The following is a 27706-nucleotide window of genomic DNA, read 5'->3' as shown; positions in this document are numbered from 1 at the left end:
GAAACAAAACAACACAAACTTTAGGTGAGCAGATTTAATTTCCCTGAGATCATATTCCATAAAATATACAAATACTGTCTATAGACCAGTGGTTTTCAAAGTTTACTGTGCACACAGAGCAGCTGGGGATCTTGTAAGAATGGTTCCCAACAGGTCCGTGCTGGGGTGTGAGTGTCTGCACGTTTAACAAGCTCCAGGAGAATGTGGACGCTACTGGTTCTGGAACACACTTCTGAATATCCACACATCAGACTTCTTAAGAGGAACTACAGGTGTACATCAGAGATATCGGGCTTGGTTCCCGACCACCACAATAAAGTAAATATTGCAATGAAGTGAGTCAAACGAATCTTTTGGTTTCTCAGTGTACAGAAAAATTGTTTATACTACACTGTAGTCTATTAAATTTACAGTAGCATTATGTCTAAAAAACAATGTACATACCTTAGTTAAAAAGACTTTATTGCTAAAAAATGCCAACCATCATCTGAGCTTTCAGCAAGTGGCAACTTTTTGCTGGTGGAGGGTCTTTTCTCAATCTTGAGCAGGGTGGTGGTTGCTGAAGGCTGGGGTGGCTTTGGCAATTTTTAAAAATAAGACAGCGAAGAAGTTTGCCACATCAGCGGACACTTCCTTTCACTTGAACACTTAGAGGCCACTGTAGGGTTGTTAACTGACTGGCCTGACATCAATATTGTTGCATCTCAAGAAACAGGGAGGCCCGAGGAGACGGCAAGAGATAGGTGACCAGCCAGTTGGTGGAGCCATTGGAACACATACACTTATGGGTTAAATTCACCGCCGTATATGGGCATGGTTCATGATGCCCCAAAACGATTACAACAGTGACATCAAAGATCACTGATCACACATCACCATAACAAATATGACAAAAAGTTTGAAATATTGTGAGAATTACCAAAATGTGACATAGACACAAAGTGAGCAAATACTGCTGGAAAAATGGTAGCTATAAACTTGTTGACACAGGGTTGCCATGTACCTTCAGTTGGTAAAAAATGCAGTATCTGTGTGCATTACACCTGCATAATATTTATCTTAAAAAACCCCACGAGCATGGAGAATAACAAAAATGTTTCTCTCCTCTCTATGCGGATCAACCCTGGTTTTCAGTATTTGCATGTAGCTGGTTAACTGTAAAGCCTTAATAAATTTATAGGCTTTATTTAACTTCAAAAATAAAGTGCTAGGATTTCAAAAATTTAATGACTATATTAAAGAATGTCTAAGAAACTTGTCTATTTCCGAGCGCACGGAAAAGATAATCTTCAGAGAAATTCTACTTCATTGCATAAACCCTTAGATTACTTCTTGGCCTTTGAGTCTAAGCTCTATGACGATTTGGTGTGCTCCTTAAGGGCCATACCATTTTATATTATATTTTGCTTTCCTCAAAAGCACTTAGCGCTTGTATAAAAGTTCACAATTACAACACTTAATAAAAAAGTTAATATTTTCCTTGTAGCTAGATAGAAGGGGATTCTTCAAACATCCAATTAATTCTTTATCATAAATATTTGAGTTTACCCCATACACAACTTCTAAAACCAGAGAAACATTTTTTTTTCTGTTTTACATACAATACATTTACAATTATACATGTGTTAGGTTGAAAACAGGAATAATTTCCTAGTGGACCCATCAAAAAGAATGAAAGGAATGTGAACTTTGGTAGTCTGCATGTGGAAAAGAGAGGGAGCTCCCATATAATTATTAATAGGTGACATCATCCAAGTAGCAAGAAACACGCAATTGCTTCCCTGTGAGTTTGTGCTAACCCTCACTCCAAGCCTCGCAGCTGGACCCTGGGGCACCACTTTTGGAATGACCATTTAGCCTAGGCCTAGGAAAAGGCATTTCCCTGTAGATCAGTGTAGCTCTTTTGTTCTCAAGTACAATATTAAAATAAGAGAAAAGAAATGACTTTCAACATAAAACAATGTAGAGTTAGGTCTGTCTGATAAGGCAGGACACCTGCCTCTTACAGTGCACGAGATGTTCATCTTAAAGGCATTCCTGTGCTTTGTCCTCTCCACTGGGCTCTACCATCATCCAACTGATGCAGCCCAACGGAGCACTGGCTTCTGGAAGCAGTTCAGGCCTGGTATCCAGGGAGAACCAGCCAGACTGACAACCTCAGCTCTCTGCAGAGCATGGAGCCTCCGAGGCAGTGGACACAGGGGACAGGCTCCATGAACCTGTTTCTCCTATTACGGAGCGTGACTGCCAAGAGCCGGGGAGAAGGTTGACACACACGGACCACATAATCTTAATTAAAGTTCAAACTGAGTTAGCTATTAATAAACACAACCAAGTCTCTGGCTTTGACTTGAATCAAAACTTCAATCACGTCTCCGAATGATCCTTTTTCTGCCTCCATGAGAAAGTGCTAGTGTTGCTTATTAAATACAGGTTTCTGGGCCTCCCCTAGGCCCTCAGAATCAGTGTCCGGGGGTGAGGCCAGCCACGAGATTTTCCCCCAGCTTCCCCAGGTGAAACCTTGTTACAATTTGAGAAAGTGACAGGCTACTTTCAACAAAGCAGCTTATTTAATCTTAGGATTCTGATAGCAGAAAACCCCCCACTTAGTTTATGCGATCTGACATGGAACCTGGGTCCCAGCGGATCACTTTATTAATGGGTTACCCTATTTTTTATTTAGCAGGGGAACGCATCACCTTCTGTAATCCCACCACCATATTCCTGTCCTGAAGCTGGTAGGGTGGAAAATTTTAATCCCACTGGCGGGGTTCGAGGAGGAGACGTTTACATAACCTTTAATCCCTTCCCTTTGACAAGGCTCTGACTTCTGATCACCCAGCAGGCTGGACCTGGGCGGCTCCCAACGAAGCCCGTCCGCTGGGAAACCACCCTTCCCAGTCTCTGTCCCTGCCCCAGAGTTGGTTTCTTCCATCCAGTTCTACTCTACTCACGTTTTTTAAATTTGTCACTCCCACCGCCACCACCATAGCGGGCTCTGTTCAGTGACATTATGAAGATGGCCACGAGCGCCAGGGCGGCCCCCAGGCTGGGGGGGCCGCATGGGCTCACCTCCTGCGCCAGCCCCGAGAGGAGCGGGGCAATGATCCGGCCCACGGCCGTCACGGACTGCCCCACGCCGATAACCGTGCCACTGGCCTGCGCCCCACCCGCGGCCAGCTGCAGGTCGGTGATGCAGGTCCTGCCCACGGCGGTGGACACGGCCAGCAGCGAGGAGCAGAGCATGGCCACGGCCACGGAGCGGGCGGCGGCATGCAGCAGCAGCAGCAGGCAGGTGAGCGCGCTCGAGTGCAGCAGGACGGCGCGGCCATCGTGCCCGTACAGCCGCAGCAGCGGCCCCAGCGCCAGGCCGGCCAGGGCGCCCAGCGCGCTGCTGTAGCTGATGAGGTAGCCCGCCGCCCGCGGCCGCACCCCGAAGCGCTCCTCCAGGGCCAGCACGAAGTTACTGTAGTAGAGCATGACCGCCACGGCCATCAGCAAGCGCACCGCGAAGATGTCCCACATTTCGGAAAATATCAGGCTCTTCATGTCGCGCAGCGTGGACGCGACCTCCAGCCAGGGCGGCCTGGCAGGCCTGGCGCCGGCAGGGCTCTGGCGGGGGGTGGCTGCCTCCTGCCCGTGACCGTCTGTCCTCCCCCAGGGTGCAGGGTGCTTACTCGCGGGCAGGCCTTTCTCTGCACTGCAGAGCTTCGCTTCGCACCAGGGAAACAGCCAAACCAGACCTGGTAAGATGGCACAGCATGTGTCAAAGCAGGCGACACGCCCCGGCTCACGGGGGGCAAGTAGTGTATGAGAGTACCGTTCTGTAGTTTTGTATGAGTACATTTACGAATCTGTTTTTGAATCAGTTTTCAACTGTTCCCACAGCTATTTCTACTCCATTTTGATAGAATTCCACTATTCACCTAAAAAAAATCTATACCCACAAAACGTTTGCTTTTTTCCCAGCTCAAGAGCCCACGACGGTTTCCTATATCATGTGATATCGAAATTCTTGTGCTGTATGTTTAAATGCATTACCTTTCTAATTCCGTGCCTATCCACCATCTGCCTACCCATCCATTCACCACCCATACTTCATCCCAACACTGAAGAGTTATGCTTCCTAAATGCTAAGTCCCGTGCTAAACAGCAGGAATATATTAACCAACAAGACAAGGCCTATAAAATCCCTGCCCTCAAGGAATTTAAGTCTAAAAGGAAAGAAAAGTAAAACCTAGAAACTGGGTTACAGGGTGAGTGCTGTTAGCGGAAGCTCGGGATGCCATAAACAGAGACAGCCAGCCTTGGTGGGGGGGGGCAGCTTGATACCGGTGACCTGTTAGGAAGCACCTGCTGGGATCTGCCCCCAGTCAGGGCCACTGTGTGCTTCTGCAAGTCACCCCTCAAAATCTCTGGGGGTGCTGTTCTCATGGACCATGATGCATGACCTTATGGAGCAGCTCAATTCCTCTTCAGAGAATCTCATGTCCACCCTTGTGACTGGCGCATTCCTGCCTTGGTCGTTTTAAGTATCCCACGCCATCTAAGTAGAATGACCTATTGCCAATCCATGCTCCCACGTTTCTGGAAACTGAATTCCAGCTTGCCATTCTAGGACATCTTTTCCAAACTCAACCTGTAGAGTTTTCAGTCCTTCCGCACTTAAAATTCAACTTGGACCAGTGGCAACCCCATCTGTGTATGTGGTTTCTCCACAGTCTAGGTGGACTATTCACCAGGGACTAATTTATGACAGAAAACCACACAAGAATGCAGGCCTGGACTTTCTATCTCTTCTTATCTTTAAAAGGCCCTTGGACATTTTACAGAATCTTCATAAAAATGTGAAAGGACTATCACTGGTGGACTGAGAGGAAGAGTATAATTAAAATAATAAAAATGATCATGATGGCAGTAACTGATGTTTACTGAGCGCTTAGCATACTTGATGCAGTGGGGTGAACTGCTCGTGTGCAAGACCTCCAGCGCTTGTCCTAGTAAGACCAGGAGTGTTGTTACCCCGTTTTATGGATGAGTAAACTGAGGCAACTCGCCCAAGGCCCACACTAAAAAGTGGCACAGCAGGAATCTGAATCCAAGTCTGTCAAACTCCAGAGTCTGAGTTCTTAACCATGAAAACCGAAATCACAGAAAAAAAGACATGAAAGGCCTTTCTTAGACAGAGTGGCTGGTCAGAGTGAGGATAGGAGAAGCTGAAGGGGTAAAAGGGGTTGAGGAAGACGGCTGAAGTCACTGAGGGAAAAAAACACAATACACCGTGTTCAGTGCGCTGGAAGGCAAAGGCCGGTGTGAGACAGTGTCTGCCGGCCTGCCCCCATCGCTCTCCTCTGCCATTCCCTGCATCAACTCAGCCTGCTGACCTCCACATTTCTTAAGAATGCACAAGAAATCCCTATTACTATTTTTAGCCTTTGCGGATGAGAACACTTGTGGCTGAACTATCCCCGACTGACTCAGATCCATTCACGGGCTTAGGTCAGGGCCTGATATTCAAAAGCATCATCTCTGCAGAATCCAAAACAGAGCTCCATAATCACGGTCTTCGTTTACACACTGACTTCTGACTTCCACAGCTATCACATTCAGCACATTCCTTCATGAGGGAAGGTACCTGGCCACACCAGCCGGTCATGTGCTTCAAGTATTTTCTCTAGATTTACACTAATCCCTCAGACCTCACCTCCTGGCCGAGGTTACAGGTTAAACTTCTGCCAGGAAATCATAATGTATTCCTATGAGGATTGACATTGAACTCCTGAACTCTGCTTCCTGAGTGTGATATCCTGGCTCAACATGGAATCCATCCCTCCACCTGGAGCCTTGAATACAAAGACTAAATAAAGGTGCAGTAGACTATCATTAATTAAGGAAAACTGAGTAACATGAACCAATCCGCTTGTTTATGAAGTTGTTTGTCTAAGGCTCAGGAAGGTACTAGTCTCCGGGCAAAGAGGTTTATCCTCTTTGCTTTAGGCGACTGGCCCTGCATCCAAGGAGTTCATAGTCCGGTAAGTGTTCTTTCATTCATCAAATATCATTGAACATTGGCTTTATGCCTGGCCAGTTCTGCAGTGACAGTAGTGAGCAAATCTCTACCCTTGTGGTGTTGAGTTTCTAATGGTATGTGTGGGGAGGCAGGGAGGAGAGGGACAGGGAGAATATAAGCAAGAAAACAAACCCATAATACAATTTCAGAAGTGCTATGAAGAAACCTGAGTTATCTGAAACAGAATCATCAGGGAAGGCCTCTCCAAGGAAGCAAATATTTGACACTTGAATGATAAAACCCAGTAAAGATATGTGGGAAGAATGCTGTAGGTGGAGGAAAGAGCGAACTGCAGTGCCCTCCTGTGGGAATGAGCCTGGCGTGTGTGAGGCTGACCAGGAAGCCAGTGTGGCTGGAGCGCATGGAAGGAGAAAGAGAGAGAGACGGGCAGGGCCTGCGCACGACCATGGTGTGTGAGACACATACGTGCCTTAACATGATGGGAAGACACGGGCAGACGGTCTGCAGCAGGGAATGAGGTGGTCCAACTTTGAAAAACAAGTCTGCCTATTCTAAGGTGAAGGTGGTTAAGAGCACACTTCTCAGGATGAGCCCTGAGTCATGTACAAAATTGCTGACTCACTGTATTGCTGACTCACCTGACACGAATACAGCACCGTATGTGAACTACAGTGGAACAACAAAAGGTCTGCCTGTTTTAAGAACAACAAAGTGTAAGGAGATAAAAGTAAAGCAGGTCGATTGGTCAGTAGGAATGCATACCCCGAACAGTCTTCTTATGATGAAACGTCAACTTACCAGCATTGAGAATGAAGACAGAAAAACAGATGAAGGCTGTCAGATAAAATCCACCATCTAGCTCGGTAAGATATCCACCAACCATGGGGCCCAAGATGAAGCCCACACTAGACGCTGCATTGAACTGTCCGATTACTAGTGGCCGTTCTTTCTCTGCAACCAGATCAGAAAGCAGAGCCCTTGAAATGGAGAGGGTATGTTTAAAAATACCTGCAAGGGGATAAGAAACATGTTTGTAACATTTTCCAGACCAAAAGGATCTTACGTGTGATCTTGCATTTCATCTCTATCACTGATAGAGTTCTGGTCTCCATTCTCCAGAACCTCTAAGGTCTGCAGTTTCATCCTGCTGTGACTGGACTCCTGATCCAGCCCCACAGTCCTAATTAGCCACCTTATTCTCGGTAGCCAAGCCCTGCACCCTCTGTTTTCCCACCTTCGACCCTGACATCCCAGCATCTCCAGTTTTCTCTGTTAGCCAAATGCAATTCATGGTGGCTTCTCTACAGAGATTAATCATTCTTTATTCATTCACTCAGTGAGTAAACATTCACTGCATGCCTACTCTATGTCTAGCATTAACCTTGACCCTGACCCTGAGGATAATGCAAAGATCAGAGAGCAAAAGAGACACAAATATATGTATCTTCACAAAGCCTGTGTGTGTGTGTGTGTGCACGTGTATGTGTGCACATGTGTGTATAAAGGTGATAACTGCTAGAGAGGAACAGAGCAGGGAAGGATAGGGAGTGAGGAAAAATATAAAAATATGATGACATGGTCATCTCAACACTACCAACTGATCTTCTACTAGCAAGAGGTTTGTGAATTGGTTGACTAAACAAACTGAAAGGTGGGGCATGACTTAAGAAGAGATTGAAGTGTATGTGGCAACTTTATATTCCACATACTTCTGCTGATGTATTTGACTTGTCTGCACCCATACACCCATATGCTGAATAAAGAGACTCAGGGGTTCTGGTAACGTAGGCTGCCCAGCATGTTGATCAATACATGGCAGGAACTCAACCCGCACTGCTGGCAGGTCGGCCTGAAGTGCTCCTAACTGTGATGCGACACGATGGTTTCCAGTGATTTCCTTGAAAGAAGCATCACTGTACATCACTCCGCCTGCACGCTCATCCTGGGTTCTATACCCAGCCGTGTCTAAATATTAGAGTGGGCATTTGCCTGATAACCAGCCTCTGTGGGAAGAAAACTTATAAATCTCCTTTGGAATCAGGTAGAGAGACTCTTTCTAGATCTATTTCCTTAAATGTGAGAAAGGACCGGGCTGAGGATGATTCCTAAGAGGCCTGGTAGAAATCCTGTGATTATTTCTGAAATGATACCAATATTGGGTTCACCTTACATACCCAGGGAAGGAGGACTGTGGTGAGGGTAACCCTGACTAGCTTCCCGTTACCTTGTAGAGGTTGGGCCAAGGGACAGAGAGAGGAGAAAACGTGTCTACTTCTGGGTCTCCAATCTCCCTCAGGCTCATCTTCAGGATACAAGGACCTGAACCTACATGTGACATTTACAGCACACCCTGGCAAGGCTCCCCAGGGCTCCCTCATATTCCCGGGCCAACCGCACACTGTAGAAACTCCCAGAGCAGGAAAGAATTTTATGTATAGCTCTCCTGTTGGCCAAGAGTATCATGTATATTAATAGAACTACCACCACTCAAAGCGGGCTCATTTCATATTAAATAAAAACATTTTAATCTTCTCTATATATTTCTACCTATTACATGCAGGGTCGATTAATCTCATATATTTCTTTAGAATTATGAACAGCCGTACTGCTGATGGTGGAGTGTATTATATTTACACACTGCAACCCAAACCAATCACGTACAATAACTGACTCTGGATGCACACAGAGCAGCCATCGGTTGGATTTTGTGTGGAAGTGGGGCACATTAGGATGACTGCTCATATTTAAAGAGTCAACGGAAAGGCACTGCATGAATTTTGGAGGGTAACCTCCAAAGACTTGGAGAGTAAGTATGTATGTCACAGAAATGGGCGTGAAAATCCCAAATAACCTGGTCATCAATATGTTAAAAGGACTTACTTTATGCTCTGTTCCTTTGGGGCATTAGGTAAACAGGAGCAGCTTAACTGAATATGGGCAGAGGTCCAGTGCTGCACACTTGTCCACTACGGCAGCTGAGTCTGTCAGAGCTCTACTGAATCAGGGGAGAAAGAACACTGAAACTCCCGGGGCTCTAACAACTAAGAAAGGCCAAGAGAGAATAAAGAGCTTCCCCAGGAACTGCCTACCCACCACACCAGGACAGCATTCACAAGCGGCGGCTCAGAGAATGGACGAAATGTTTCAGTGAGTGGACAAAATAAAAGCTATTTTGAAAATGTCAGAAACATTCAACATCAGTTTGGAAACAGAAACTCGTCATCATCCTAGTATCTCCCTGACCAACAGCCAGACGTGTAGGAGGCTGCAGGAAAGCGACAGTGGGAAATCCCAATGTGAAGTCAGGAAGCCCAATTTTAAAACTATGAGCTGGCCAAGGGAAAGAATAGAAACCACAGTGCTGGCCAAAGACATTTAACAAATTCTTACTGACTGAATGCAGAGAGATCGATGGGAAGGAGACAGGTCTGTGCAGCAGCATAATGATTCACGCTGACAGCGAGGGCTCCAGGCCCTGCCATGTACCAGCTTTGTAGCTCTGCATAAGTGAGCAGAGCCTGACTGATACTAAGTGCTCAATCAACAGCAGCGGCTGGTGTTCCAGTTATAATTGCTCTCATCATTATTTTCTTGTGACATAAACTGTAATCAAGAAGGCACTGACAGGGGTACCTGGGTGGCTCCGTCGGTTAAACGTCTGACTCTTGGTTTCCGCTCAGGTCATGATCTCAGGGTCCTGGGATCAAGTCCCATGTGGGGCTCTGCGCTCAGTGTGGAGTCTGCTGGGAATTATTTCCCTCTCCCCCTGTTCCTCCCCCTGCTCACACAGGCGCACGCTCTCTCTCTCATAAATAAATAAAATCTTAAAAAAAAAAAAAAGGCACTGACAAGTAGGATGGTCTCTCTTTATACATTTACATATAATTGATTTATTTTGAATGAAAACACACCGAAGGGCAGGAACTTACCCACAGGGACTCTAGCAAGGGCAAACAGGAACACATTGGTGGATGCTCCAAGAATCAGATAACCCAGGGCGCTGAACAGAATGCACACCAGCAAGGAAGACCGTCTTCCAACCACATCACTCCAGCATCCCTGAGGAAAGCAAGGAACACAGAAAGTCCTCTGACTCACTTTTAACCACCACCAGCACCACCGTGGAGATGCCCACAAATGTGACCAAGATGTGTTACCAGATGGGAGACAACTTACCACCAGTGTGCTGGAAAAGAGCTGCAAAATGCCATAGGAGGAGCCTACAAAAAACATCAGTAACGTCAAGAAAATCAGCTAGACCCATCACAAAAATGGATCAACATAGTAACAATTACATAGAAATTAACAGAAAAATATTAGGGGGCAAAAAGAGCATTTTTAAAAAGGAGATTTCCCCCTTTATTTCCAGTTGGAAGGGTAAAGCAATACAATTTTTATTAAAAGACCTTCAGGGGCACATGGGTGGCTCAGTCGGTTAAGCGTCTCAGGTCGCTTTCCGCTCAGGTCATGATCCCAGGGTTCTGGGATCGAGCCCCAAATCGGGCTTCTTGCTCAGCAGGGCGTCTGCTTCTCCCTCTGCCTGCCACTGGCCCTGCTTGTGCTCTCTCTTTCTTCTCTCTCAAATAAATAAATAAAATCTTAAAAACAAAATGCAAAATAAAATTGAAGGAAGCAGAAGGCAGATTAAAGGCAAGGGCCGCCCACACTCACTGAGAGAGGCTTCTCCCACTCTGTGAGGCTGCATACCCCCGACTGAGAAGACCGAACAGAGAGTACTCAGGAGAGTAGAAATCCAAATCCTAGAAAATTCTACTAAGTCTATGCCTCTAACATTCGGTTTTATAAAATGCTTTAGTTTTATAAAGAACTGACACAGCTGTACAGAGTGCTCTTACCTCCATTATATCAAATAACATGTCCCTTCTGCTCTTCACAAAAACCTTCATGATGCTGTGTGGGCCAGTATAATTCTACTTTCCAAGGGAAATACAAATCATGGCATGGAGGACATTCCAAATGTTGTATCCACCACTGTTCCCAAACATTTGCTTATCCAGCTTGTGAATAGTCAAGGAGTGTTAGTCTTACCAATTTCTCGTTAATTAGCACAATCCTCGGCCCTGCTATGTCCTGTCTCTTTGGTATCAGTGACTTTCAGATGGAGGTTCTATGCTGCACAGGAGAGAAACCCCACAACCCCCTAAGATGTGCTGGTGGTGGTGCAGGAAGCTTGTAAGCAATGTGTCAAGGCTCACCCTAAATCCCTTGCTGCGTGACTTGGTTTCTGTAGATTACGCTTCTCTGGTTCCTGCAGGCAGGAGTCTGTACCTACCCTTTAACACACGCAGCCAGCTCCCTGGAGAGGCTCAGTAAGTAACCTCAAGGTCACTGGGGGGGGGGTGGGAAGGATGCTAAACCTCAAAACCTCTGTGAACAGAGGTAGTCTGGGAAAAGATGAATCACATTCGCTCCAGGGTAACATTTTTAAGTATTCTCAAAATTCCTTTTATACCACTTTCAATTTACCTTTGGATAAAATTCAGCTATAAGACTGATTTGTTTTTAGCTTCTTAGCCCAGAGGATTGAAAATTCAGTGCTCTGAAAATGTACGATATTAACCACTCACCTACTATTCCAGCAACTGTTGGACTTGCTCCAAGAGACTTGACGTGAAGGCTCAACAAAGGGACGACCATGCTGACACCAAACAAATCCTAAACGACAGAACACTGATTAACTCAAATTAGAAACTGACACTTAGGTGTTCTTAGTGGTAATCCTAATAACAAACTGATTAAAAAAATAAAACCAATACCTAAATTTTGGGCAAACAAGAAATCATAATTGTATTCTACAGTATGCTATACCCATCCGATCAAACTTAACAAAGAATCAAAACACAATGTGTTCTAACAGTTGCTACCTGTAAATGCCTGATCACCATGACCTAGAATCATGTCAACCTTCGCTTCTTTGTGATTGATCCTTAACACTCGGGGAGGACGTGCTACAGAAGTTATTCAAATCAAAAACAAAAACAAAAAAATGTTTGTGTGTAATGAAGTGGGAAAGGAGGCAGGATAATGCATATTTCTTGGCAAAGCAGCACTTGCTTCACAATATGAATTTCCTCCTGGAATTAGGGAAGGTGACTGATCTGCGGCTTACAGCCTTAAAAGTAGCATCTGAAAAGAAAGTCTCAGCAAAGCAGGAAGGAGAGAGAAAGATGGCGTAGAGGGGAAAGCCAGTGTTCTGCAGCTAAGTCAATGAAAGTGCGTGGGATTTGGGGTCAGACAGTTCTAAGTTCCAGCTCCAATACTTACTAAGCATGTGTGCTTGGAGAGTTGTTTAATGTCACCAAGCATCAGTGCTGTCATTTGTAAAAAATGGGGATAATAACACCTGTCTGGTAGAAATATGATGTACATTAAGAGATGTAATGGTTGAGAAAGGTCTAACACACAACAGCAGTTCAAACATATTTTCTCTTTTCTTCAGTCCTGGGGATAAGTACTGACCCTTTTTGCTAGGTATTCTGAGTTAACAGAAAGACTTAATTTTTCCTTTAGGTTTTGTTCTCATTCCTACTTCACTTGCGTACTTGCAACAACTGGTTTAGAAGAAGGAAACCACATTGCACACACACGGTTTTCTTTATATTCAACTGGAATTCCTTTTCTTGTAACCCTGGTTAAACAGAAAGAAATGCACAAAAAATATTTTTTCTTTGGGCCCACAATTTATCTTTTGTTTGTGGCTTCTCCTGGTGGCTGTGCATTCACCTAATTTTAGAAACATGAACCTCTAAATGCACTTTTCAGTGGCCCTTTTCTATGGTTACATCTTTAGATGGACCTATATTTACTATCTAGTGGTCTTAAATAGCTCATAAATTTATACTACCAGAACTACAGTTTATGATTTCGATTTTAAGATTACTTAAAATTTCTTTTGAATCTAAGCCAATGTCTTTTGGACTTTGCTGTTAGCTTTGTTTCATCAGCCTACTGATGTATGATATCATTTAAAAGACCCCCAATACATCAGTTACCTAGTGAATTTTCTGAATCTTTCAGAAAAGAAAACTCAATTGTCCAAGATTTTTTTTCCAAAAAATTCCCAGTACCCACTTGTCATTTAACATTCAAATAAAGGACGGGAGAGAAATNCAATACATCAGTTACCTAGTGAATTTTCTGAATCTTTCAGAAAAGAAAACTCAATTGTCCAAGAAGATTTTTTTTCCAAAAAATTCCCAGTACCCACTTGTCATTTAACATTCAAATAAAGGACGGGAGAGAAATAAGTAAGTAGGCTGAGATTTATGGCAGGTAATAAGAAAACAGACTCATAAGTAATAACTGATGATCAGTGTTATTTTAATGCTTTGTGAGCCTGAAAAACATTATCTATGTCCAAGATGCTGCTCTGAAATTGTCTTTCAGGAAGTTGTGCTCTAAAACTGTCTTCGCCTTTACTAGAAAAGGGAACTCCTCTCTTCCTGTGAATCTGCAGTTTCTTTGAAACCACTGGCTTTGAATGCACTTTGAAAGTGGCAACTGGTCATGTACTTGAAACCGTTTATAAGGAAATCAGGCAAGAGGGGACCACTTAAACCTTTCATTGAACATCTACATCTCTCAACAAAAACTGGTAAATACACTAAAAAGTTTCAGGATCTTTTTCAGGGTAGGAAATATTTCTTGATTAGCAAATTGCCTCAGTAAGAATGAGTAAGAGACCTGACTACAGCTGATGAAATAAAATATGAATCTCACCATGTATCCAGAGGAAAGAAGGGACTGAAATCATAGATCTTAGCACCGTCTTACAGTGCTAACCAAAAGGGCCATCTTCATCTTCCTTCTTAAACAAATTAAAACCTGGAAGCTCAGATGAGAACTAAAAACAGAACACTCTGGCAAATGACTTCTTTAACCCGGTTCCCTTCTTCTCTTATTAATCTGAAACCATTTTCCTAAAACTCTTAGGGGTCTTCACATCTCTAAATATATTAAAAGTAATAACTAAGTTATGTATGATATTCCTTAGATGTTACCTAACAAAGAGCCATTAGATCCTTCAAGAATACCCGAAGCTGCACAAAATTTAATTGCTTACATTTTCCACTTAAAAAAATCCCTACTCTCTTTTAACTTTTGGGAAATAATACATTTTCCCCTGAACGTATTAGAGTCCTAATGACTCTCTTGAACAAATTGTTAAAATTTTACATCAGGCTTGCTAAATTAGACTCGCTGTGTGCATAGCATGTAGACAACATAGGAGAAGCTCTGAAAATTCAAATCTGTACTGGAAGGCCGACTATAATGAATGATCTGCGAATTCATTTAAAACATTCAAACTATTTTGAATTTTAGGTCATGTTGGTTTCTCCAAACTCCCAATCCAGACTTTCTAGGTGAGGGCCCAAATTATTTTCATCTGGCAGAACCAGACACTAGTACTCTCTCAGGGAGGGCAGCAGTAACTTAGTCCCAGCTCCTACCAGAGGGTGAATGGCAGCCAACTCCCTTCTGAAATGTCAAGGACCACTCATGATCAATAGTTTTGAATGGAGGGTGGCTGGAATGGAAGGTGAGGTATCTGCATGCCAAGACTGACCTAAGATTAAGGAATGCCAGGTTCTGAACTGGAAACACTGAGCCTGGGGGCAGGGTAGGCAAGGTTAACTACAGGCAGAGATTCTGTGACACGCAGCCCTCCTGAGTGCCTCCATGGTGCTCTGTTTACAGCGATTTGGAAAATGCTTTTATCTTGTCTTAACAACTATTAAGTCAACATTAAACCTTTACAGACTCATGAGCACCTTGCATTGCGGAGAGGATAGGGAGACTGCCTTCCTGCTCCTCTCCCAGTTGAGCATGGCTCAATACCCAAACTCTAGTGAGGCCATCATACTGGGGAGTAGTGGTCTTAACACGCAACTGGGCAGAAAACAGTTAATTCCTCTTTGCCAGGACCTAGTGCCTTTGGGGACTATTCAAGGCCTCCGAAGGTGAAGGCAGTCTTCACCCAGGGACACTTAACCTGACCAGTTCCTTTTGTCCTCAAGATGTAGTCTCAGTATCAGCAAAGAGGAAATGCTACTGGGTCCTGGTCCCAGTTCTCTCCTAACCTGGACCAGCTCACAACCAGGGCCACTAAACCAGGTCTAAACTTGGAAGGAGAGGAGTGAAGAGTTGGATCTCGGGTTCCTGCAGATAATGGCCCATGAACTACCAACACAAGCTTTCTGCTAAGATTTTAAGTTCTTCCCAGAAGGGACTGTATTACGGGGACTGGAGCTCTACAGTCCCAACCACATAAAAGGTTTTCAGAAATTCTATGAATAATAAATGGATGGCGGTACGGATGACCTCTCCTATCATACACTCATCTTTCTAAGCTTTCCATTCTAGGTGGGAAATTCATAATTACTGTCCTTATTAAACCAGGACACACACATCATGAAAAAACCAAACCTGCCTTGTCCAATAATCAGTTCGTTGAAAGGCAGATGTCTATAATTCACTGTGGTTTGCATTTTTAAACATTCCAGTCTACCAGGAACCCTGATGAAAATGTGCCTAATTCTGCCTACGTGGGGTCATCAATAGTGACTTCCCTGACCAGGCCTTGCAAAAAAAGCCTGTGTATTCCTACCACACCTACAGACGTCAGAACAGCTGGGCTTTCCCAAACTTGCCCAGGATCCCTGCTGTCCACCCTGCTTTCTCTGTACCTTTCACAGCACTTAACACCTGGGGTCACCCTTGAGCCCAGCTCAATCACACTAGAGCCTTGTGCTGGGGGCGCCTTAAATGGCAGGAGGGGCAGAGGAGCTGAGGACTTGGCCCTCAAGGCGCAATAAAGCAACGTGGCCTGGTGCAGAGTGAAAGAGGTTTGGGGGCAAAATGAGGCTTGAAAGGAAGAAGGCACCACCAGGCAGATCGCAAGTTCCCAGCCCTGTCTGAGCCTTAAACGACCACCCGGGCTTCAAGAAAAAAGCCACCCCTAATCGGGTTCCAGGACGCAGTCGCCCTTCGCCCCCAGCCCCAGCACTCACCAAGAAGCCCACCAGGTAAAGACAGAGCAGGAAGCGGCGGGCTCCGATGGCACCGGGGCCGCGAGCCCGCGCCTCAGCCCTGGTCCCCGACTCCTGCCGTGGCATCGGGGTCGCCGAGGCCAGCCTCCCTGCCGAGGCCAGGCCGCCGCGACCCCGACTCCATGCAGACGGGCGGGGGGCGCGGCTACCCTCAGCCGCTGCCGGGACCCGCCCCCGCGCGCTAGCCCCGCCCCGAACGGAAGCGAGCGGCGTGCGCCTGCGTAGAGGGGAGCGCGGCGGGGCTGCTGGGCGGTGGCTGCGCGCGGACGCGGAGCGCTCCAGGAGGGGAGGAGACAGCGCGCGGCAGCGCTGTGTGAGAGACGCGCGGGTTTTGTGATGGTAATGTTGATGCTCTACGTTTCCTTGGAGGGAAGACTGCCTCTGGAATTGGAGGGCGGGAGGGAACTGTGCTGAGCTTCCTCATAGAAAGTGGGGCCGCCGGAGGTGGCGGCCAGCCCCACCTGGGAGTCCCACAGACTTAAGCCCTAGTTGTCTCTGAGTGACCTGGAGTAGTAGGTTCCCTCAGACTTCGGTCGGCCTGTTGGAAAAGCAGGCAGGAGTAAGGTAGACTAACCCCAGAGAACCGTGAGAATCCTGCAAATGCTTCCTGAGCCTGAGGGGAGGTTACAGGTTCCTGGAGTAATGATAAGCACACAGTAAATAAACATGGCAAGTTAAGGAATAAACATGTAGTACCCAAGAGAAGACGAACACGATAAAGAAAATAATATGGTGACAAATGGTAGAAGAAAAGCACAGTCTCCAGGTGGAGACTAAGGAGGTGGGGAACAAGCTGGTGTCCTTTGTTAGCTTGGAAGAGGTGACATGTAGGCTGAAAAGATTGAGGAGATCTATGTGGCTGAAACTTTCTGAACAAACTGAGCAATCAGAGAGATAGGCAGGAGGCTGGATCATTCAGGACCTAAAAGACCCTCGAAGAGCTTTAAGGTTTTACTCTGAGTGCAATGAAAGGAAGTAAGCAGTGCATGACACCAGATGTGTGTGTATCAATCACTTAGCACAATGACTGACTCATGATAAGTACTTAATATTAACTGTGGTTACTAGCCCCTCTTGTTCAGGAACTTACTTCAGCACTTACTCCTTTCTTGCTCTGGTATAAAGAGTGAGATTTTCAAGAAAATCTCAATTGTGCAAGTTGCTAAATGACTACATCTATTGGATATGATCTTTCAGAGTTTGTCATGTGAAAGGACACTGTTTAGAAAAGAATGAGATACTGAGATTTAGAATGGAGATGTGTGATTGGAGCCAGATGAATCTGACAGTCTTGAACCACCCCCCACCCCCACCAAGTCCCTCTGAGCCTCCTTTGCCACTAGAAGTAGTTCGTCCTCTTGTATCTGAGGAAACTAGCCTTCCTGTGCTTAAAGTTTTTGTGATTAGCCCATCTGGGGTAGGTGCCTTGAAGAGGAATGCTCATGTTTTTCAAGACCCATTGAAACCACTCACTGTGTTCACTAGGTAAATAGCTAGGGTAAAATCTCAGCATGTTCCAGGGGGCAGGTAGACACTATGACCTCAAAGGAAATTATTTACACACCAAAAGAATTGAAAGACTCTGCTAATATATAATCAGCATACCTTGGAAATGTATGGGCTAAAGAATTTAAGTGTGTCAGATTAAGGAGGGGAAAATATAACACTAAAGTGGGCAGAATTCACTGATGTGGGTGCACTTACTAGAGATTCCAGATGTAATGTGTTAGGTTGGAGAGTTGGAGGTGGCTCTCATAGTTTACTTGGTTGGTTGACTGAAACATGGATTCAGAGGTGACCTACATTTAATTATCTTGGGATGCTAGAGGTTTTCTGGCATAGTAAGAAGGGAATCCAAAGCTTGGGGAAATAAGAATGTTAGAGTGGATTTACGATGTATGACCTGCATGCCTAATCCCCAAATATATTCCATTAAAAGACCCAGAAGGCGCTACCTTAATAAGGCATTGAGAACTATGTTAGTGGGAGAAACACTTATATTCTTGTAAAGGTTTGTGATTGCTTTCTTTTGTAGGCTGGGCGTAGCTATGGGTGATACTGCTTTTGAGGTGAGCTCCCTGGTTTAAATAGAGATAATAAGTTTCCAGATTATTAGAGGCCAGATGGCAGCGACATCAAAAATGAGGGGGGTGCATTTACTGTAAAAGGTAACATGTATCAGTAATCAGAATGCCTTGGCTTTCAGGGATCTTTGACTATGGATAATTGACCATAATATCCCTAGGAATAAAATAGTCTACTAGAGTGTCACTTGAGCTATATAACAGGAAAAAACCTCTAGATTGGGTACTCCAAATCCTGACTTGACTTGACTTGCCACAGGAGAATTGCAGCCTCTCACCTAGTACTAGACATAAATCAATTCACAAACAGAGCCTCTTGACTCAAGGGGAGTCTAGGTAACCTTAGAAGAAATCTTGAAGCATTCATTTGAGTATATACCATAAGTTTGCCTCCAGACTTTCCCCTACGGAGCCTGCAATCGTTATTAGAGTGGGCATTATGGAAAAGGAAATACACATATCTTTGGAGAATTACTAGACACTGGCTCCAGAGTGACACTAATCATTAGGGGCTCAAAATCCCACTGTGCCCCACCAGTAAAAATGGAGCTGTACTGGTAATTCTCAAGACCATGTCTTAGATTCAGTGATTTGCTAGGAGAACTTACAAGACTCAGCATACAGTCACAGCTAAGATTTATTACAGGAAAATGACACAAAACAAAATCAGCAAAGTGACTTGCATGAGATGATGTCGAAAGGAAAACAGGTACAAGCTTCCAAGAGTCCTATTCCAGTGGAGTCACACAAGACATAATTAATTCTTCCAGCTGTGAGTTGTGACACATGTGAAATGTTGTCTACCAGGGGAAATTGTCAGAGACTCAGTGCCCATCTATCACCTAACTACCCTAAGCTACTGTAAAAAAAGAGTTAACACAACAGGCCTGACTATTATCCTTTGAAAAAGTCTGCTTAAAATGTTTTTGCTTGGGACAGCTACATACAAAATAATGAAACAGGACCGCTTTCTTACACTACACACAAAAATAAACTCAAATGGATTAAAGATCTAAATGTGAGAGATGAAACCATAAAATACCTATAAAAAATAGGCAATAATTTCTTTGACATTGACCTTAGCAGGATTTTCTAGATATGTCTCCTTAGGCAGGGGAAACAAAAGCCTACCACATTCACCTAGACATAAGGTTGTATGTGCTCATCATGAAATGGAAATCAATATTGGATTCCAGAAATTATAAATTGCATGAACAGGTGGCTTGACTCAGGAGTCCTTCAACACTGACACCTGTTGCACTATCTCCTTCATCCCTCCATGGGCTCTTGGGAGTTCCTTACAACCAACTGACTGAGGAAGAAAAGTCTTGAGGCTGGTTTACAAATGATGGGCATGATATTTTGGTACCACCACAAAGTAGTCAGCTGTAGCACTGTAGTACTACACGGGAGTGACTTTGAAGTAGAGTGGTGAAGGAAAATCTTAACATTGTTTCGAACTTCAAGTGGCACTTTGGTTGGTCACTTTGCCTGGAGTGAGAGATGGCCAAAAAGCAAATACACTGTTTATGGGCAATTTCTAATAGGCTAGATGGAATAGACTTGGGAGATAAATGACAATTGTAGAGAAGAGATATATGGCTGGATGTCTAAAAGGGCACAGGATGTAGAAGATATTTTTGTCCTGTATAAATGCCCACCGTTGGATGTCTACTGCAGAGGGCTTTTAATAATCAGGTGGACAAAATTAGGTGCTCTTTGGATGTCCCCATCAACATCAGTGTTTCTTCAATGGGACCATGACCAAAGTAGCTTTGGTTGCAGAGGTGAAGGCTATACATGGGCTCAAAGCATGGCTTCACTCTTACTAATGATACTGCTTGATGCCTAGTATGTCAACACCAGAGATCAACAATTAGTTCCTGCTATGCCATCATTCCCTGGTGGAGCATCCTGATGGAAGTGTGACTGTATCGGACCTCTACTATTATGGAAGGTGCAGAGATTCATCCTCAATGGCATAAAGAAATATTTTGCATATATTTGCCTTCTCTATTTATAATACATCTGACAACACCATTATCCATGGACTCACGGAGTATCTTATCTTCGACTGTGGTATTTCACATGGTATTGCTTCTGATCATTGTACTCCTTTCACTACAAAGGAAGTAAAGCAATAAGATCATCCTTATTGAAATAACTGATCTTATCACATTTCCCATCACCAAGAAGAGGCTGACCTAATTGAATGAGAAATGAAGGCTCAGTTACAGTGCCAGATGGGAGACAATACCCTAAAAGAATGGAGTTCTGCCTTAAAGCATATAATATATGCTTTGAATTAAAGACCATTATATGATGCCATCTCCCCCATATCCAGAAGACATAGTTCAGGAATCAGACAGTGAAAGTGGTAGTAATCCCTCTCACTGTTATACCTAATAACTCACTTAGAACATTAATGCCATCTTGGCAGCTTTGAGCTCTCCGTTTTGAAGTCTTTGAGCCCAAGAGGGCAATGCTTTCACCAGGGGGCATAACAAAGGTTCTGTTGAGTTAGAAGATGAGACTACCACCTGGCCATTTTGGCCTCCTTCTGCCACTAAACCAGGAAGAAACAGGGGTTATTCTACTGGCTAGAGCAATTGATTGATTCTGACTATTGTTATACAATAGCATGAGAAGGACTGTATGTGGAAAACTTACACAACATACAAACAAACAAAGATACAACTATTGCAGAATCAGACACTTTATTAATGAAGATTTGCATCATGCCATGAGGTAAGGAACTCTGACCAGTTGATATTTTAGCAGAGGGCAAGTGAAATAAGAGGTAGCAAAAGAAGAAAGCCATAGATATCATATCAATTATGACCTTATGCGCAGTTACAGAAGTGAGGACTGTAGAAACTCTGCATATTTTCTCTTTGTTATACATATACGATTACTTGTATATGCTAACCATTTTCTTCTGGCTTCTTCCAAGTATAATTGTATGAGTGGTTGGAGGTTTACTTTGCACTTTAGTCTTTAGGTAATATTCAGTGTGGTGGTGGCTGAATTTGAAGAGTAATTAATATAGTCAGCAATAGGTACAATGATGATTGAGACTGATTTCTCCTGTTAAGTGGAAAATAGAGTTGTATGGAAATTGAAATGTGAATAGCAGGATGTATTTGGAAGCTGAGTAGCTAGAGGATGGACAAAGTTATTGATTGATTGATGTCAGTTCCAAATACACATATAATTGCCTTGCTATGTGATACTGGAGTAGAACCCTATCAAAATTTCTCTTTTACTAGCTGGTATAATGTTAAACTTTTTTAGTCGAAGGTGCTGAGGGGACACTTCATGAGGAAGGAGCTTCTCTTCCAGACGAATGTGCTTTTCTCTCTTCTTGCTCCTGTGGTGTGTGGCAGCCAGAAGAGTGTGAAATACCTAGTGATGCTTAGCTCCCAGCAAGTTTCAGTGGCACCCATGCATGCAGCAAATTCCATTGTCATCCTAGCTGGTCTCCAAGTGAACCTCCCAGGTGTCCTAGCAAATAATTTCCTCGCCATTTCCATAGACACCCTGGCTGGTTGCTTTCCAGTGAGTTTCATGAGTGTCCCAGCTAAGGGCAAGATACAAAGACATCCAGATTTGATCGGAAGAAATAAAACTATCTATATTCATAGACCACATGGTCATCTATATAGGAAATACTAAAGAATCTACAGGAAAACTACTAGAACCAAGAGTTTAATGAGGTTGCAAAATATAAGGTCATTGTACAAATAACAGTTTTATTCATATATCCTAACAACAATTAGAAACTGGGGTTTAAGAAGAAAATAACTAAGAAAATCTTAAATAACAAATGCGGATAAATTTGATTTAAAATGTACAGAAAGATGATCCTCTTTGGACCAATTGAATTCCTATGCTTTTTTTTTATGGGCACACCAAGATGGTAAGCCTCTAACCCTTATTTTATTTGTGTCATTTTCTCAGACCTGATTATATAGCTGGTAACCTTGAAAGGTGAGGTAATGTCCTTCCACTGCTCAAAGATAAAGCTTACTTTCTGTGTACAAGCAAGCTCAGTGTTCATTAGTTGTGATTAAAAACCGCTACCTGAACAGAATCAGAATCCATGGGGATCTGCTGCATCACTCCCATGGAACATGGAGGCAAGAGAAACTGGCACAAACATGCTGATTTTTATGCTGCATGTCATGTCATGAGTAATAAAGTCTTTTGTCTCTGATACAGAGGTCTCATGTCTTCTGTTGGCATCTTTGAAATAGTGTAATAAGCTAACTTAATTTTTAAATGGCATAAGATCAAATTAAACATCCAGCAAAGACCTATACACTGAGAGATATAAAAAGAGACCTAAATAAGTGGAGAGATACACCATGATCATGGACTGGACAACTGAATATTAATATATTATTCTCATTTGTCATTAGAATGACTACAGACGAAAAGACTACAAAATGTTCGTGGGTTATGGAATAATAATTCCAGTGGGAATGTGAAATGCCACATCCATTTTGGAAAAGAGATTGGAAATGTCTTTAAAAAGTTAATCAGTTAAACATACACCTACCATATATATACCATATATACCTCAGCAATTACACTCTGAGATATTTACCCAATGTATATGAGAACACATTTCCAAACAAACTTTGTGCATAGATGTCCATACAAGCTTTATTTGTAGTAGCCCCAGACTGGAAACAATCTATCCATTGGAAGGTGAATTGCTAAACAAATTGTGGTAAATCCATACAATGGAGTACTACTTAGCAATAAAGTCTATGAATTCAAACTATGACATGGATGCATCTCAAAATAATATGCTGACTGAAGGGACCAGATAAAAATAAATATATGTTGTAGGATTCCATTTATGTAAAGGTTTCACAGAGCTCTTGTTTTCAGCTCCAATATGTAAAAAGCTTGGAACTTGCAACTTGGATTCTTAAAATAAGTAAAAAAGATGGAGAAACTGGAAACCAACAACTTTTAATAGATCCATCTGAAAATTGAGGTCACAAGATAAGCCATTACCTGGAAATATGGAAAGAGCCTAATACAGACAATTACAGTGAAGGTCAGCTTAATGGGAACAGAAATTGCTGGAACCGGTAACCAGTAGGAATACTTCCATGGTAATTTTAATGCATTGCTGGAGGCTGAGAGTGGACTGGTGTGAGTTAAGAATTTTGCGGTCCAGTCTTAGGACCCCTACTATCATGGTATTTACCAACAGAAGCTTCACACCAGATTCTTATGGTGAAGATTTGAGAAAAGTAAACACTTAAAAATATACCCAGTGGGAAAACACAGTTTTGAGATACACCAAGGGCATTTTCTATGAGAAAGGTTTACTCTCTAAGGGAAATTATCAGAGTCTTATCTGACCTGAAAAAAAGACAAACAATTCCAGCACCCTCTAACCTTTTTATTTCACACAAAAGGAGAAAAAAAAAAAAAAGGCTCAGGTATCTTCTAAAAGTCACAATCCAAGAACTTCAAACCCACTAAAACACAGATTTAATTATGAGGTTATAGAATTTTCCCCCTTCCCTACAACTTAAGAAAATATCAACAGAGCTCCAGTATAGTAACAGTGCATTACAACTGAGAAAGATGTAAGACAATAGACCTTTTTAAGAAGGACTTTCTAAGGAAACTCAAAGACAACGGGGAAGAAAAAACAAGGAAACTGGAGGAAATTGAAGCCTCGAACCTACAGCTACAAAAACATTAATGTAGCATAATTCCTAGCAATATTAATATAAAGCCTCACATTAAAAGCCTAATTACTTGAGTTTCTGTTTCTCAATACATACATGTCTGGCTTGTAAACAAAAATTTACAACACAGTAAAGGGCAAAAATGAACAGTCTGAAGAAATTATTAGAACCAGACTCAGATATAACACAGGTCTTGCAATTATACAAGGATTTAAAGTAACTATGATTAATATGTTAAGGGCTCTTATGGAAAGTAGACCACATGCAAGAACAGAGAGACAATGCAAGCAGGGATGAAAACTCTAAGAAGGAATCAAAACAAAATGATAGAAATTAAAAACATTGTAATAGAAATGAAGATTGCCTTTCATGTGCTTATCAGTAAACTGGACTCAGCCCAGGAAAGAATAATTGAGTTTGAAGATAGGTCAGAAGAAAATTCCCAAAGTGAAAAGCAAAGATAAAATATAATGAATTAAAAAAAAAATCAGAATATTGAAGACCTGTGGACAATTTCCAAAAGTATGTGCTATGCATAATTGAAATACCAAAAGGAGAAAGAGAATTATTTGAAGTAACAATGGCCTAGAATTTCCCAAAATTAATGATAGAAACCATACCATAGGAAGCTCAGAGAATACCAACCAGGATAAATACCAAAAATTCTACATGAGCTGTATATTCAAAATGCAGAAAACCAAAGAATACCAATATTAAACTGTATCTAATTGGCATTTGTGAAATACTTCATCTAGCATCAGCAGAATATCCATTCGTCTCACCTTCACATTGACATTCACCAAGAGAGGTCACATTCTGGGCCTTAAAATAGACTGTAACAAATTTGGAAAAATAGAAAAAGTATGCACGATGGAAAACTAGAAATAGATAACAAAATTATCAGATTTTCAAAACCCTTAAAGATTAATAACACACTTCGAAATAGCACATAGCTCAAAGACAAAGTCTTACAAGAAAGTTAAAAAATATTTTTGGGGCACCTGGGTGGCTCAGGTGGTTAAGCAGCCCGACTCTTGATTTTGGCTCACGATCTAGAAGAGGTCATGATCTCAGGGTCCTGCGGTTGACTAAGCCCTGCGATGGGCTCCCCACTTAGCGGGGAGTCTGCTCTCTGTCTCTCTCTAGCTCTCTCTCTTTCAAATTAATAAATTAAAAAAATACTTTCAACTAAATGAACATGAAAATGCAACTTAATCAGAATTGTGAAAGGCAACAATTGTGGCACTCAGAGGAAAATTTATTACATTAAATACACATATCAGAAAGAAGCAAAATCTAAAATCAGTAATCTAAGCCTACGTTTTAGGAAACTAAAGGAGGAACAACTTTAATTTCTTTCTTTGGGACCAAGTTTTCTAATACATATCACATTCCTTCTTCCCAAAGAACTTTCTTGAACATTTCTTATAGAGTAGATCTGCTGGTGGTGATTTCTCTCTTTTTATTGTATGACTAGGCTTCATTTGCCTTCACTTTAAAGGGTATAGAATTCTGGAATGGCATGTGGGTTTTACTTTTTCCAGCACTTAACAGATTTCACTTCATCATCTTCATCTTCATTCCTTCATCTTCATCACTCATCATCTTCATGTTTTCTAATGAAAAGTCTTGCTGTAACTCTTATCCCTCTGTGGATAATTTGACTTCTTTTCCTGGCTGCCTTTACGATTTTTATCTCTGTTTTTGGTGTTCAGCAGTTTGCATATGATAGATGTACTTTTTTTCCCTTCCTATTTTGGTATTAATATTACTCAATATTTTCTGAGTTTCTTGGATCTGTTTGGTATATCTCTAATTTAGGAAAATTCTCAGCCATTACTTCTTCAAGTATTTCTTCTGCCCCATTTTCTGTCTTCTACTGCAGGGACTCCAGTGATACATACATTACACCATTTATTATCGTCCATCGGATTCTGAATGGTGTGTTCTGTTTATTTTTTTATTTTATTTTATTTTTTACATTTCAGCTTGGGTAATCTCTATTGATCTATCTTCAAGTTCACTGATTCTTTCCTCGGCTTTGTTTAGTTTGCTGATGAATTTGATAAAGACAGTCTTCATCTCTGTTACTGTGTTTTGATGTCTAGAATTTGCATTTGATTCTTATAGTTTACATATCTCTGCTGAAGATACATATCATGTCTTAAATGTTGTTTGCCTTTTCCATTACAGTCTTAACATTTATCATCATTATTTTAACTCCATATTATGATAGTTTCAATAGTTGGGCCATGTCTGGGCTTGGTTGTGATGATTGTTTTGTCTCTTCAGACTGTGCTTTTTCTCTTTTTAATTTTTTTCAAGTTTTATTTAATTAAGTAATCTCTACCCCTAATGTGGGGCTCAAACTTGCAGTCCCAAGGTCAGGAGTCACATGCTCTTCCAAATGAGCCAGCCAGGCACAACTCTTTTTGTTTTAAATAAGATTATTGAGGTGTAACTTACATATTATACCATTCACCTATTTAACATGTACAGTTCAAGAGCTTTGAGAATACTCACGCTATTGTGCAACCATCACCACAATCAATTTTAGAATATTTTAGTCACTCCAAAACGATACATCTTAGATATCACCCTGCAAACCCCCAATCCTTCTCAGCCCTAGGAAGCCAGTAATCTCCTTTCTGTCTCTATATATTTGCCTATTCTGGACATTTCATAATAAATGGAATTATACAATATAGTTACCTTGTGACCAGCTTCTGTTGCCATATTGATTTCAAGGTTCATCCTCTTGTAGCATGGGTGCCAATAGCATTCATTGTGTGGATATACTATATTTTATTTATCCATTCATTCATTGGTTAATAGACATTTGGTTTATTTCCAATTTGGGGATATTGTGGATATAATACTGCTATGAACATTTGTGTACAAATTTTTGTGTAGATAAATTTTTCCATATCTCTTTTTTTAAAAAAAGATTTAACTTATTTGAGAGAGAGAGAGATAGCAAGAGAGAGTGCAAGAGCAGGGGGGAGAGGGAGAAGCTGGCTTCCTGCTGAGCAATGAGCCCAGGAGCCCAATGCAGGGCTTGATCCCAAGACCCCAGGATCATGACCTAAGCCAAAGACAGACACTTAACCAACTGAGCCACCCAGGTTCCCCTCCATTTTTCTTCAAGTAGACATGCTAGGAGCACCTGGGTGGCTCAGTCAGTTAAGGGTCTGCTTTCAGTTCAGGTCATGATCCCAGGTCTTGGGATGGAGCCCTGCATTGGGGTTCCTTCTCAGCTGGGAACCTGCTTCTCCTCCCTCTGCCATTCCCCCTGCTTGTGCTCTCTGACTCTCTCTGTCTCTCTGTCAAATAAATAAATAAAATCTTAAAAAAAAAATGCTGGTGGTAACTCTATGTTTAAACATTGGATGACCTGTCAAACTATTTTCAAAAGTAGCTATACGATTTTATATTCCTACCAGTGGATGTGGGTTCTAATTTCTCCACATCCTCATCAACACTTATTATCTAATGGTAGTTGTGTGGATTTACATTGGCTGATGGCTAATACTATTGAGTATCTTTTTATATGCTTATTTTCCATTTGCAATGCATATCTTCTTTGGAGAATTGTCTGTTCAGATACTTTGCCCATTTTTAAATTGAGTTGTCATTTTGTTATTGAATTATAAAAGTTCTTTATATATTCTAGATGCAAATTTCTAATCGGGTATGTGGATTATGTGGATTACTAATATCTGTATCTTTTCACTTTCTGATAGTGTCCTTTGATGAACAATAGTTTTAACTTTGAGGATGTCCAGTCTATTTCTTTCTTTTGTT

General features: G+C 42.3%; 2 protein-coding genes across 4 annotated transcripts in view; one reads left to right on the top strand and one right to left on the bottom strand.

Annotated features, from left to right (window-relative positions):
• Nucleotides 1-19: 19 nt before the first annotated feature.
• On the bottom strand, nt 20-16302 carry MFSD9 (major facilitator superfamily domain containing 9). Of its 2 annotated transcripts, none has more exons than XM_034658937.1 (6): nt 16063-16302; nt 11620-11707; nt 10208-10251; nt 9961-10090; nt 6830-7039; nt 20-3743 (listed from the first exon to the last, which is right to left on the bottom strand). In XM_034658937.1, the coding sequence occupies exons 1-6, from the start codon at nt 16165-16167 to the stop codon at nt 2947-2949; spliced, it is 1374 nt and encodes a 457-aa protein (XP_034514828.1). In that variant the 5' UTR covers nt 16168-16302; the 3' UTR covers nt 20-2946. The 2 variants fall into 2 exon arrangements, with proteins under 2 accessions (XP_034514828.1, XP_034514829.1); XM_034658938.1 differs by having other exon boundaries at nt 6830-6982.
• A 10-nt stretch (nt 16303-16312) lies between these two features.
• The window catches only part of TMEM182 (transmembrane protein 182), a 76454-nt gene continuing 65060 nt past the window's right edge, over nt 16313-27706 (top strand). The window contains exon 1 of one of the 2 annotated variants that reach the window (XM_019804991.2): nt 16313-16440. In XM_019804991.2, coding sequence (XP_019660550.1) covers nt 16438-16440 — 3 coding nt within the window. In that variant the 5' untranslated portion in view covers nt 16313-16437. The remainder of the gene's footprint in view (nt 16441-27706) is intronic. The other variant, XM_011231056.3, reaches the window with a different exon arrangement.

Source organism: Ailuropoda melanoleuca, chromosome 4, assembly GCF_002007445.2.
Source record: "Ailuropoda melanoleuca isolate Jingjing chromosome 4, ASM200744v2, whole genome shotgun sequence".
Taxonomy (NCBI): domain Eukaryota; kingdom Metazoa; phylum Chordata; class Mammalia; order Carnivora; family Ursidae; genus Ailuropoda; species Ailuropoda melanoleuca.
Note: the sequence above shows the minus strand (reverse complement) of the source record. Positions and strands in the feature narration are given on the sequence as shown.